Raw genomic sequence first — 14,456 nt, forward strand, 5'->3', positions numbered from 1 at the left:
TTTGGAACTGGGCTGTGTGTCAAACAGCTTATCTTGTGGAATATTCATCTTGATAGAGAAAAGTGGCTTTAAGACCTATCAAGATGAAATCCATTTAAGAAATATAATTTTTAAAATTTATAAAAGGTCTTTTATTCCCCTATATGCTATTTCTCTCACAGTACACACAGAGTAATGCAAGTCTTTTAGAATTAATGAGGGAAAGTTGTGTCCTTTTTAATCTTCTCCACAGCTACTTCAGAACTACAAGCCAGATCACAGAGGCAAAGGAAGGCTGTGAGATGGGAAGTTGGCTCAAGATTTAATTGCTGATTTTCCATGTTTTACATCCTTCTGCAAGTTCTAACCTTAAAAAATTCTTTTTGCAAATGTGGATGGCTTCTCAGCTTTATTAATAATGTGTGCAATGTTTGTGCCCATGTCTCAGGTTATCTTTACTATAACAAATTTCCTCTTTGCAGCTGTGACTTTGTCAGGATTATTTTGTTTTATCACACAGAGTGGACAATAAGAAACCAAAGCCAGCAAAAAAAATTCAAAATACATATCAAACCAGTGACATAAGACACCTTTTAGAGCAGATGCCCTAAGGGAGAAAATAAGAGTAGGAAGAGATGTCAGAGAAGACATGCCACTGTGCTAGCTACTGTAATTATCTGGGGCATGTATAATGTGCACTGAAAACGATAACATAGATGAGGTAATTTATCAGTGTGGAGGAGGTGCAAATTCTAGTATTTTTGTGTTACACTCACACAACTCCATAACCTCACTAGGATTGTACAAGTAACTGAGGGAAGAATCTAGCCCTAATATAGGTTACCATTTTTCAGTTCTCAGTGTTGCAAACTTAAAGAGAAAATTGTAAATATTCTGCCATTATAAAAAATACATGTTCCTTAATATTACTACTGCCTTTGTATTGATAAAGGCATTAACAGCCTCATCCCACAAAGTCTTATTACTAAGTGTAGTGACTACACATGGTAATTAGGAAGTTTTTGTGGGATTGGGCCTTTAATGGGGTTATTGATAGGAAGTCAGGTTACGAGCCTAAACATGGCAGGTAAACCATGCACTCAGAAAAAAGACACTTCCTCTGCCCTGTCTCTCCACCTCGCACCATTCCTCACCCCTATCTCTGGCTGGAGGAAAATGGGAACAACTAGGACACGCTTGCAGCTGCAGGTTTGGCCCCTTGGGGCCCTCAGATTGCTCTAACAATGCAGGTGACCTGGCCTATTCCAGAGGCTCTACCACAATTGGGGAAGTACAAAGTTGAGATTTACATCACCTTAGTACACTGCTCCCTGAGCAGCACTCCCCTCCCCTCGCCCTCCCACGCCCAACATATGGCTCTTTGTCATCTGTCCTTTATTAATTTTCTAATCCATAAGAATACTTTACTTCTCACTTCATGACTACTTAGTACTGTCCGATAAGAGACTTTTCCTTTGGCCTTTAGAAAGTCCATACAAATTATTCAAACGGTCCTCTTCTATTCACCACTTTGCTGACATGCTCAAAGGATTCAAACAGATAAGAGAGGCATGATTTTCTTTTGCCGAAGTCATAACCACACTTTGTTTTCATTTCTCTTTTTTCCTTTTGCGGTATACTTCTGTGATTCTAAATAGTTTCCATATTGAGCCCAAGGTTTTTAATTTCTCTCTTTCTCTCTTTTTTGTTTAATGTTTGCCTTTAGGGTCTCCTTGATTAGCTTATTCATTTTCATTTAAGTCTCTTTTCTAAAATTTAGTTTGCACAAGGGGAATACTCAGGGAAACTGTTGAGCCAGTTTTCCCACTGCTTTGTGCTGCTAGAGATTTTGTGTTCAGGGGTTTCTTTGGAAAATATACTAGTGACTGGGTTGAACTAATTATTTGCGATAAAGCCCGTTTTAATTTAAATTTCTCCTTACCATTGTCATCCAGGGCTGCAGATCCAATATTATTTTTCATCTGATATCCCGAAATGTCTTCTGAGGCATTGTAGCATTCTTCCACATCATTCTGAATACCTTCATCTTGGCCTGTCTTTTCCCAACTCTGGTGATCCAACAAGGAAAGCCTGATTTCAGCGAGTGATTCATCTTCACTTACACATCCAATGTTCAAAGATGCAGTCCTTTTAGAAAGTTCTGTTGCAACACAAGAAAACATTACTCTTATAAATTCCACTGACTAGGTCTGAAAGGGGTATGTGAAGCATCTGATTAAAGTGAATTCACTTGAAAAATCACAGTAGCATTAGGGAGAAGTAAAATCTGGGAATAGTTAATATAATTATGAATAATATCAATTCTGTCCTTGATTCCTAAGATTGAAAGACCAAGAAATATGTGATGAAGCACATTCTCAATACCCCCTTATATGAAAAGGAAATATGAAAATTAAATATCATGAGTCTGATTCTTCATTGCTTTGCACGTCCGTGTAGTCATTTGTGATGTATGGGAAGTAGGTGTAAGAAGCTACCAAATCAAAAATCCTCCACTCAATCACAATAATGGCAGCACAAACAGTGGTAAAGTTAGCACCACTTTTCACAGGGGAAAGTCATGACCCAAGCTACAAGTCAGTGGAGAATCATCAGGCCCCAGGACTGCTTTAATTATACTGTATATTTTACAGATTTATGTTGTTGATGTTGTTGAATTAAAAAATATGTTACACTTTTGGAAAATATTTGAAACAAATATTTGAAACATTCATCTTGCAACCAATGTCCAGATTTTCTGCTGTGGTCCTAGTCTTCCAGCATCTACATAAATGTATTTCAAACTAAAGTTAGGCTCAGTTAGAATGATTATTGGACCTGATTCTGCATTCATTGAAGTAAATGGCAAAATTCTTATTAGACCTCAGTGAGAACAGAATCAAGTCTGCTTTCTGTATGAGTTAGAGCCAGTTTCCCAAACTTGGGACACTGCTTGTTCAGGGAAAGCCCCTGGAGGGCTGGGCCGGTTTGTTTACCTGCCGCGTTCGTAGGTTCGGCCGATCACGGTTCCCACTGGCTGCGGTTCGCCGCTGCAGGCCAATGGGGGCTGTGGGAAGTGGCGGCCAGTATGTCCCTCGGCCCGCGCCTGGTTCGCTGCTCCAGGCCAATGGGGGCTGTGGGAAGTGGCGGCCGGTATGTCCCGCGGCCCACACCGCTTCCTGCAACCCCCATTGGCCTGCAGCGGCGAACCGCAGCCAGTGGGAGCTGCGATTGGCCAAAACTGCAGATGCGGCAGGTAAACAAACTAGCCCGGCCCACCAGGGGCTTTCCCTGAACAAGCAGTGTCCCAAGTTTGGGAAACACTGACTCAGAGAATAGGGAACTTATCCATCAGTCTGTACTTATCCATCAGTGCGTAAGCAGCCTCTCTACATCAGTGAGCTACTTCCAATAGTACAGACTGGGAATTAGATTCTAAGGTGTGAACTCTTTTCTGTGTTTTAACATCAAGATCATAACACCTTGAACCAGAATTGTTACCCCTTTTGAACCTGAAGTTCAGAGCCCTTAGGATGTCTTTGTTTGGAGCAGAAATTGATGATAGACTAGTATATTTTCTTTGATGCAGCCTTCTTTATTTACAAAGAACATACAAAGTCCTGCTTCTCTGAATGCAAGAGGGGCCAAAAGCAAAAGGAGCCATTTCTTAGTTTACAGCTTCGTTCAGCCAGCACCCTTGACCCTAACCTCTCTCTAGACTTCTCCAGTGACAAACTGTGCTTATAGGCTGACACACACACACACACACCCTTACCCAAACAGTACGCATTCGACTATCTCCACCCACTCAGTCCAAAATTTCAGGGCAGGTTCATAACTGCTTTTGTTTTAGGTGGGGGCTTGTGATAAATTTATTGTGACAGTTATGTTAACTGAAGTGTGTTTTCATACCCAGTCTCAAAGAGGTTCGTGATCCATGCAGTCACCAGTACCTCTCAGCATAACAATATGCTTAAATTTGGCTCCAAATGTGGGCTACCTGGGTAGTAATCATGGGGTGTTTTATATTTCATACCTAAATATGTCAGAAATGGAACAGACAAAAATTTATACAGAAAACTACTGAAAAGAAGGAGGACTGGTCGGAACCCAAAATTCCTGCTGAAGTGGAAAGAAAATTCAAATTTTTCTGTGGAACAGGAAATCTGAATTTTTGTTTTGGAATAACTGAAAGGTTTAATTTCAACTTTACAGTTTTGACTTCTATGTTATATTATACATTAAAATATAAATCATATAATAAAAGTAAAAACAGTATTGTCAAAATGAAATATTATGACCTTATTCAAATGAATAATTTCAATACTTTTTGGTCAAAATTTTTGGCTAAGTTGATACTTCTCATGGAAGATTTTGATTTTGCTAAATCAGGTTTCTGATGAGAAAACATTCTGTCACAAAAATGTTGACTGGCTTTCATAATACATGGAATTCACCTCAGTGAAGAGGGCCTGTGGCATTCAGCACCACTTAAGCTCCACATTAAGGTTTTACATAGGATTCAAAGTGGTGCAGAGGGCTTTGCATGGCCCTCTGCACTGAGGTAAATTCTTCCAAGAAGAATATATCAGTAGCTGTGACATTATAATCAAGTGACAGGTTTCAGAGTGGTAGCTGTGTTAGTCTGTATCAGCAGAAACAACGAGGACTCCTTGTGACACCTTAGAGACTAACAATTTTATTTGGGCATAAGCTTTTGTGGGCTAGAACCCACTTCATCAGATGCATGGAGTGGAAAATACAGGAGCAGGTATAAATACATGAAAAAATGGGAGTTGCCTTACCAAGTGTGAGGTCAGTCTAACGAGACAATTCAATTAACAGTAGGATACCAAGGGAGGAAAAATAACTTTTGTAGTGGTAATGAGAGTGGCCCATTTTAAACAGCTGACAAGAAGGTGTGAGTAACAGTAGGGGGATCTTAATATGGGGGAAATTAGGTTTAGGTTTTGTAATGACCCAACCACTCCCAGTCTTTATTCAGGCCTAATGTGATGGTGTCCAGTTTGCAAATTAATTCCAGTTCTGCAGTTCATAGAATCATAGAATATCAGGGTTGGAAGGGACCCCAGAAGGTCATCTAGTCCAACCCCCTGCTCAAAGCAGGACCAATTCCCAGTTAAATCATCCCAGCCAGGGCTTTGTCAAGCCTGTCCTTAAAAACCTCTAAGGAAGGAGATTCTACCACCTCCCTAGGTAACACATTCCAGTGTTTCACCACCCTCTTAGTGAAAAAGTTTTTCCTAATATCCAATCTAAACCTCCCCCACTGCAACTTGAGACCATTACTCCTCGTTCTGTCATCTGCTACCATTGAGAACAGTCTAGAGCCATCCTCTTTGGAACCCCCTTTCAGGTAGTTGAAAGCAGCTATCAAATCCCCCCTCATTCTTCTCTTCTGCAGGCTAAACAATCCCAGCTCCCTCAGCCTCTCCTCATAACTCATGTGTTCCAGTCCCCTAATCATTTTTGTTGCCCTTCGCTGGACTCTCTCCAATTTATCCACATCCTTCTTGAAGTGTGGGGCCCAAAACTGGACACAGTACTCCAGATGAGGCCTCACCAATGTCGAATAGAGGGGGACGATCACGTCCCTCGATCTGCTCGCTATGCCCCTACTTATACATCCCAAAAGGCCATTGGCCTTCTTGGCAACAAGGGCACACTGCTGACTCATATCCAGCTTCTCGTCCACTGTCACCCCTAGGTCCTTTTCCGCAGAACTGCTGCCTAGCCATTCGGTCCCTAGTCTGTAGCTGTGCAGTTGTTCCACGTTGGAGTCTGTTTTTGAAGTTTTTTGTTGAAGAATTGCTACTTTTAGGTCTATTATTGAGTGACCAGGGAGACTGAAGTGCTTTCCTACTGGTTGTTGAATGTTATGATTCCTGATGTTAGATTTGTGTCCATTTATTTTTTTGCGTAGAGACTGTCCGGTTTGGCCAATGTACATGGCAGAGGGGCATTGCTGGCACATGATGGCATATATCACATTGGTAGATGTGCAGGTGAACAAGACCCTGATGGTGTGGCTGATGTGGTTAGGTCCTATGATGGTGTTCCTTGAATAGATATGTGGACAGAGTTGGCACCAGGGTTTGTTGCAGGGTTTGGTTCCTGAGTTGGTTTTTTTGTTGTGTGGTGTGTAGTTGCTGGTGAGTATTTGCTTCAGGCTGGGGGGCTGTCCGTAAACGAGGACTAGCCTGACTCCGAAGGTCTGTGAGAGTGAGGGATCATCCTTCAGGATAGGCTGTAGATCCTTGATGATGTGCTGGAGAGGTTTTAGTTGGGGGTTGTAGGTGACAGCTAGTGGCGTTCTGTTACTTTCTTTGTTGGGCCTGTCTTGTTGTAGGTGACTTCTGGGTACCCTTCTGGCTCTGTCAATCTGTTTCTTCATTTCACCAGGTGGGTATTGTAGTTTTAAGAATGCTTGAGATCCTGTAGGTGTTTGCCTCTGTCTGAGGAATCGGCGCAAATGCGGTTGTATCTTAGAGCTTGGCTGTAGACAATGGACCATGTGATGTGGTCTGGATGAAAGCTGGAGGCATATAGGTAAGTATAACCGTCAGTAGGTTTCCGGTATAGGGTGGTGTTTATGTGACCATCGATTATTAGCACTGTAGTGTCTAGGAAGTGGACCTCTTGTGTGGACTGGTCCAGGCTGAGGTTGATGGTGGGGTGGAAATTGTTGAAATCCTCGTGGAATTCCTCAAGTGCCTCCTTCCCATGGGTCCAGATGATGAAGATGTCATCAATGTAGCGCAAGTAGAGTAGGGACATTAGGGGATGAGAGCTGAGAAAACTTTGTTCTAAGTCAGCCATAAAAATGTTGGTATACTGTGGGGCCATGCGGGTACACATAGCAGTCCCGCTGACTTGAAGGTATAAATTGTCCCCAAATCTGAAATAGTTGTGGGTGAGGACAAAGTCACAAAGTTCAGCCACCAGGTTTGCTGTGATAGTATTGGGGATGGTATTCCTGATGACTTGTAGTCCATCTTTGTGTGGAATGTTCGTGTAGAGAGATTCTACATCCATAGTGGCTAGGATGGTGTTTTCTGGAAGATCACCAAAGGACTGTAGTTTCCTCAGAAAGTCAGTGGTGTCTCAAAGATAGCTGGGAGTGCTGGTAGCATAGGGCCTGAGGAGAGAGTCTACATAGCTAGACAATCCTACTGTCAGGGTGCCAATGCCTGAGATGATGGGGCATCCAGGATTCCCAGGTTTATGGATTATGGGTAGTAGAATACCCCTGATCGGGGCTCTAGGGGTGTGTCAGTGTAGTTTTGTTCCTGTGCTTCTTTAGGGAGTTTCTTGAGCAGATGGTGTAGTTTCTTTTGGTAATCCTCAGTGGGGTCAGATGGTAATGGCCTGTAGAATGTAGCGTCAGAGAGTTGTCTCGTAGCCTCTTGTTCATATTCCAACCTATTCATGATGACGACAGCACCTCCTTTGTCAGCCTTTTTGATTATAATGTCAGAGTTGCTTCTGAGGCTGTGGATGGCGTTGTGTTCTGCACAGCTGAGGTTATGGGGCAAGTGATGCTGCTTTTCCTCAATTTCAGCCCATGCATGCTGGCAGAAGCACTCTATGTAGAAGTCCAGTTTATTGTTTCAACCTTCAGGAGGAGTCCACGCAGAATCCTTCTTTTTGTAGTGTTGATAGGAAGCTTTCTGTAGGTTAGTGTGCTGTTCAGTGGTGTGTTGGAAATATTCCTTGAGTCGGAGACATCAAAAGTAGGATTCTAGTTCACCGCAGAACTGTATCATGTTTGTGGGGGTGGTGGGGCAGGAGGACACTTCAGTCTCCCTGGTCACTCAATAACAGACCTAAAAGTGGCAATTCTTCGACAAAAAACCTTCAAAAACAGACTCCAATGTGAAACGGGAGAACTGGAATTAATTTGCAAACTGGAAACCATCACATTAGGCCTGAATAAAGACTGGGAGTGGTTGGGTCATTACAAAACCTAAACCTAATTTCCCCCATACTAAGTCCCCCCTACTGTTACTCACACCTTCTTGTCAGCTGTTTGAAATGGGCCACTCTCATTACCACTACAAAAGTTATTTTTCCTTGCTTGGTATCCTACTGTTAATTGAGTTGTCTCATTAGACTGACCTCACACTTGGTAAGGCAACTCCCATCTTTTCATGTATTTACACCTGCTCCCGTATTTTCTACTCCGTGCATCTGATAAAGTGGGTTCTAGCCCTCGAAAGCTTATGCCCAAATAAATTTGTTAGTCTCTAAGGTGCCACTAGGACTCCTCATTGTTTTTATTATAATGAAGTGGGTCTCTAGAAATATTTGAGATAGGCAGACATTAGTATTGGAGGCAATTTCACTCTCAGACTACACTTCACAAAGTTCACCACTAAGCAGGCAATGCAGCCAAGTGCATATTAAACAGATAAGGAAATCAAGTTTTAAATGTGTGTGGAACAGATTTACAAGACAACTATACCAATATTAAATAACACATTTCAACCAGTTTACACATTTTAAATACATCTAAAAACCCATATTTATAGGCTGCTTACAGTGTTGTTGTAGCTGTGATGGTCCCAGCATATTAAAGAAAAAAGGCGGGTGAGGTAATATCTTTTATTGGACCAACAAGAGATATTTCCTCACCCACCTTCTCTCTCTAATTGACAGGCTGCAATATACGAGATTAATCTCACTGAGAGAGAGATTCACTTTCAAATAAGTCCATTTGGATATAGGGGCAGGGAGAGATCTTACAGCTGGACACTCTATTAGAAGTCTGGTTTGCTGAAGGAGGATAGATTTAATCACGTGCTAAAGTTAAGCTTGTGCTTAAGTGCTCTGCTGAACTGGGGTCACAAGTATGAGTCTCAGGAGCTGTAATTTCTGTAATTATTTTGACAGACAAGATAAATGAGATTAAAAATGTTTTGGTCCATCCTCTGTCATGTAGCAATGAGTTATGCTAGCTACCTGCTTTGTTAAATACAGTATCTGAATTCATGCATTGATATTCTGAAGCCTTCTTTTAGTGGATTTTATTATTAAGTATTATTATTACAGAACATTGACATCCTTAGAGAAAGCAGAACCATACTTTGGGTAATTCTGAACATAACTGAATATTCTGAGTTCAAAATTCCCAGAAAAGATCTAGATTGTCAATGGTCTGCTCACATGCTTACCATTCAGCAAATGCTTAAGCACTTTGCTGGATAGGGTTTAAGTTGTGGTCTCAATTAAAACAAACATTCCCAGCAATTTGGAAAATCATGCTATATAGGGCCTGATCCAAAGCTCATTAAAGTGAGTTATAAGATGCTTATCAACTTCATTGGGCTTTGAATCAGCCCCGTATTTAGCTACGTAAATATGGAGTTATGAGCCTAACTTCATGCTCTCATTTTTAAAAGTTTTAGCCAAAATGTTTTGTCATAAGCATTTGTAGAGTGCTATATACATTTATTTTATTACACAAAAGGGGAAAAAATCAGGAATCAGATAGGAAATCAACCTGAGAGATCTGATATGTCTTCCTCAGAGGAGTTCCCTTCATCGCACTGAGACAAAGAACAGCTTGTTCGTGGATTAATTCCTTCAAGTTCATTGAATGCATCTTGTGTACCACAACTAAGTTTGAATGTCTGAGATCTGACATCAGATGTAGTATCCGAGCATGCTAAAATATACAGGAAAATGAAAGAAGATTAAACAATATTTCAAGAAAAGCTTGTTTCATTTCTTTTTAATCAAGACATTTGTATTCATTCGACTTCACAATCTTTTAAAAAATCAAAATTTTGGGTCTGAAAGTAGCTGACAGGGTCCAAACTGATCCTGCAGCCTTTCTGCACACGCTACTCCAGACAATGGCACCGGCCTAACAAATTGCTCCTCCCAAGGGAGGGGAAGTTAGTTTTCAAAACGTACTCTTGCCCTCCTCTCTCCACCTTGACTGGCTCCTTCTCTCTTCTTTGGGCCTGGAGGTGCTCCCATACACAGGCAGCAACAAGTTAGTGGCTTCTGATATGATGCCAGGACAAAATAATCTTGCAGCAATCCATTCCCTTGGATCATTTTGCATCCTGGCTGGCTGCAGTGACCCTTAGGGAGTGCGTTGCCCTGGAGTTCGTTCTCCTCATTGGGCCAGTGACTTATCATAAGATCTTCTTCCCCTCTTGGAACCGCAGAAAGAAATCTGCTGTATGTGGCCAGCAGAACAAGGATATCATTTGTCTGGTGGGAAGGACTGGACAACATTTTTGCCCCATTTACTTCCTCTTGGCCTTTTGCCTATTCCCTCGTCATGGCGATCTGCAATGCTAGGGGCAAAGAAGAGAGCCACATTTCAAAACCAGAGCCACAGATTCTGCACTCCTGCTCTCCTGGAGAGAATGTCAGGCGTACTCAAGTATTGTCTCTATGGGCCTCATCTGAAGCCTAGGGAAGTCAATGGAAAGGCTCCCATTGATTTTAATGGGTTTTGGATTATATTCTATGTCATCTCTTCTAGTCACTTCCTCAAAGATGATATAAAGCTTAGTATTTCTCAGGCTAATGGAGATCCTTTGGGTATCCTTTAGGGGTAGGTGTAAGCACTCAGGAGTTAGGTTAGCTGGAGCGAAGGCAAGGCACTTTTAACAGCTGGAATAGTTGCTCAGTCTGAATCTGCTCAGGATTCTGGAACCATCAAGTTCACGTTGGACATGCTCAAAGGATTAACATGCACACTACCATAGTCAACTCCCACATTAGCAGCTTTACATTCTCCAGTTTGCATTGTGTCCCACATGATAGTAACATGCTATCAATCCTTACACTTAGGGGCCTGCGCTTTTGGAACAGAAGGTACAGAGTTCTATCTCCACTGACAACCGTGAAGTCTATACGGCTAGGGCAAGCAAAATAGTTGACAGCCATGAAGTTTATACAGCCAGTGAATTGTTACCATGAACATATTATGATGCATCAGTAGGCTGTGAAAAATCTTTGCAGATTTTGTGAGTAGGTCTGCACTAAAAGGGCAGTTGCTTTTATTTTACTGAAGATAGCCCTATTGAAATTTCAGATGCTGATCATGTAATAATAGCTAGCTCTTTCATGACTATAAGGGGGCTGCTGCTATGTGTATACTGCACTCCTGTGAAAAAGGCATTGGCTCCCCTTCAAATTGTTCAGCTATGAGTGTCTTCAAACAATGAAAGGAAAGCCCTAAGACATAACATGATGCATGTTGTCCCAATAAATTCTTGTTCTGCATGTCCCTTGGTCTCATTATCTCAACTACCAAAATAACCTATAAGTTTGGTTATGTAAAACCTTGTGAAGTAAATTCTCAGCACTTCATTTTGTCCTTAGTTGAAAAATGTCAAAGATCTTAAGATCAGATTATCACATGATACCTACTGATTATAGTTGGCACTGGTAGCTACACCTGCAGTTAAGATTGCCCAGCAAACTGTACTGCAATACCCTGTTTTCAGTTGCTTACAGCTTTATCAAATTGTAACAGTTTGGTCTGGAATTCAGCCATTTCCAAGAACAAAGTTAAAGGAAAATACGTTGGTTTGTGCATGTAAAGAAAACATCTTATGACCATTTCATTGAGTTCTAGCACCTCCAAGCACTGGAGCAGGGACTTGAAACTTGGAAAGAGGTGGCCTTTTTGTCATAATTGTGTCTTACTATTCCTGTGGAGAAACTGCACACAAGTTGCCAAGTGATAAGCCTTTGAAAATGTAAGTTTGCATACGCTCAGTAGAGGCTTGCTGGAGATAGTCAGCTAAATTCTCTGAAGATTCCATCTGTGCTGAGCATGCTCCAGCCCAGGAGGGCATGGGGAGGGGCAGGACTTTCCCTGCAATTGCTTCTCCAAGCATCTGGGGGCCACTTTGGCACCAGGCACCAGAATTGAGAGCATGAAGATGCTCTTTCTTGTAGTCTCAATGCTGCCCCTGCTGGCTCCTAGATAGCATGGAGGAGGAAGACAACAGCCTACTTCACAACACAACCCTAATTCAGCCCCAGAGTAGATCTATCCTGTTCACTGAATGACGTATAGGTCCTGTGGAAAAAACAGTATGTGATCATGTAATTAAAGACTGTTCATAATGCATACACACAAGGGGGCTGAATTAAGCAAATTTAATTTTGGCATTTCCTACTTTTTGAGTGCTTGACTTTGCAACCTTAATATTCTTTTAATTTTTTTTTATCTGTAATATAGAGTCACAGTATATGGGTATGTCTACACTACGGAATAAGGTCGAATTTATAGAAGTCATTTTTTTAGAAATCGGTTTTATATATTTGAGTGTGTGTGTCCCCACAGAAAATGCTCTAAGTGCATTAACTCGGCAGAGTGCTTCCACAGTACCGAGGCTAGAGTCGACTTCCGGAGCGTTGCACTGTGGGTAGATATCCCACAGTTCCCACAGTCTCCGCTGCCCATTGGAATTCTGGGTTGAGATCCCAATGCCTGATGGGGCTAAAACATTGTCACGGGTGGTTCTGGGTACATATCGTCAGGCCCCCCTTCCCTCCCTCCCTCCGTGAAAGCAAGGGCAGACAATCGTTTCGCGCCTTTTTTCCTGAGTTACCTGTGCAGACGTCATACCACGGCAAGCATGGAGCCCGCTCAGCTAACTGTCACCTGGGTGCTGGCAGACGTGGTATGGCATTGCTATACAGTAGCAGCAACCCATTGCCTTCTGGCAGCAGACGGTGCAGTATGACTGGTAGCTGTCCTCGTCGTGTCCGAGGTGCTCCTGGCCACGTCGGCTGGGAGCGCCTGTGCAGACATGGGCACAGGGACTAAATTTGGAGTGACTTGACCAGGTCATTCTCTTTAGTCCTGCAGTCAGTCCTATTGAACCATCTTATGGTGAGCAGGCAGGCGATACGGATTGCTAGCAGTCGTACTTTACCATCTTCTGCCGGGCAGGCAAGAGATGAGGATGCCTAGCAGTCCTACTGCACCATCTTCTGCTGAGCAGCCAAGAGATGTGGATGGCATGCAGTCCTTCTGCACCGTCTGCTGCCAGCCAAAGATGTAAAAGATAGATGGAGTGGGTCAAAACAAGAAATAGACCAGATTTGTTTTGTACTCATTTGCCTCCTCCCCCGTCTAGGAGACTCATTCCTCTAGGTCACACTGCAGTCACTCACAGAGAAGGTGCAGCGAGGTAAATCTAGCCATGTATCAATCAGAGGCCAGGCTAACCTCCTTGTTCCAATAAGAACAATAACTTAGGTGCACCATTTCTTATTGGAACCCTACGTGAAGTCCTGCCTGAAATACTCCTTGATGAAAAGCCACCCCCTATCTTGATTTTAGCTCCCTGAAGCCAACCCTGTAAGCCGTGTCGTCAGTCGCCCCTCCCTCCGTCAGAGCAACGGCAGACAATCGTTCCGCACCTTTTTTCTGTGTGGACACCATACCAAGGCAAGCATTAAACACCACACACATTATCCAGCAGTATATGCAGCACCAGAACCTGGCAAAGCAATACTGGGCGAGGAGGCAACATCAGCGCAGTCACGTGAGTGATCAGGACATGGACACAGATTTCTCTGAAAGCATGGGCCCTGCCAATGCATGCATCATGGTGCTAATGGGGCAGGTTCATGCTGTGGAACGCTGATTCTGGGCTTGGGAAACAAGCACAGACTGGTGGGACCGCATAGTGTTGCAGGTCTGGGACGATTCCCAGTGGCTGCGAAACTTTCGCATGCGTAAGGGCACTTTCATGGAACTTTGTGACTTCCTTTAACCTGCCCTGAGGCGCATGAATACTAAGATGAGAGCAGCCCTCACAGTTGAGAAGTGAGTGGCGATAGCCCTGTGGAAACTTGCAACATCAGACAGCTACCAGTCAGTTGGGAATCAATTTGGAGTGGGCAAATCTACTGTTGGGGCTGCTGTGATGTAAGTAACCCACGCAATCAAAGATCTGCTGATATCAAGGGGGTAGTGACCCTGGGAAATGTGCAGGTCATAGTGGATGGCTTTGCTGCAATGGGATTCCCTAACTGTGGTGGGGCCATAGACGGAACCCATATCCCTATCTTGGCACCGGAGCACCAAGCCGCCGAGTACATAAACCGCAAGGGGTACTTTTCAATAGTGCTGCAAGCTCTGGTGGATCACAAGGGATGTTTCACCAACATCAACGTGGGATGGCCGGGAAAGGTACATGACGCTCGCATCTGAAGGAACTCTGGTATGTTTCAAAAGCTGCAGGAAGGGACTTTATTCCCAGGCCAGAAAATAACTGTTGGGGACGTTGAAATGCCTATATGCATCCTTGGGGACCCAGCCTACCCCTTAATGCCATGGCTCATGAAGCCGTACACAGGCAGCCTGGACAGTAGTCAGGAGCTGTTCAACTACAGGCTGAGCAAGTGCAGAATGGTGGTAGAATGTGCATTTGGACGTTTAAAGGCGCACTGGTGCAGTTTACTGACTC

General features: G+C 43.1%; 1 protein-coding gene across 1 annotated transcript in view; it reads right to left on the minus strand.

Annotated features, from left to right (window-relative positions):
* Positions 1-14,456, minus strand: part of LOC311514346 (uncharacterized protein) — a 240,923-nt gene that overhangs the window by 114,904 nt on the left and 111,563 nt on the right. Inside the window, exons 6-7 of the mRNA XM_084616902.1 lie at positions 9,503-9,667; positions 1,922-2,140 (exon numbers count right to left, since the gene is read on the minus strand). Coding sequence (XP_084473028.1) covers positions 1,922-2,140; positions 9,503-9,667 — 384 coding nt within the window. The remainder of the gene's footprint in view (positions 1-1,921; positions 2,141-9,502; positions 9,668-14,456) is intronic.

The sequence above is a fragment of the Lepidochelys olivacea genome (assembly GCF_965140295.1).
Source record: "Lepidochelys olivacea isolate rLepOli2 genome assembly, chromosome: 1".
NCBI lineage: Eukaryota > Metazoa > Chordata > Testudines > Cheloniidae > Lepidochelys > Lepidochelys olivacea.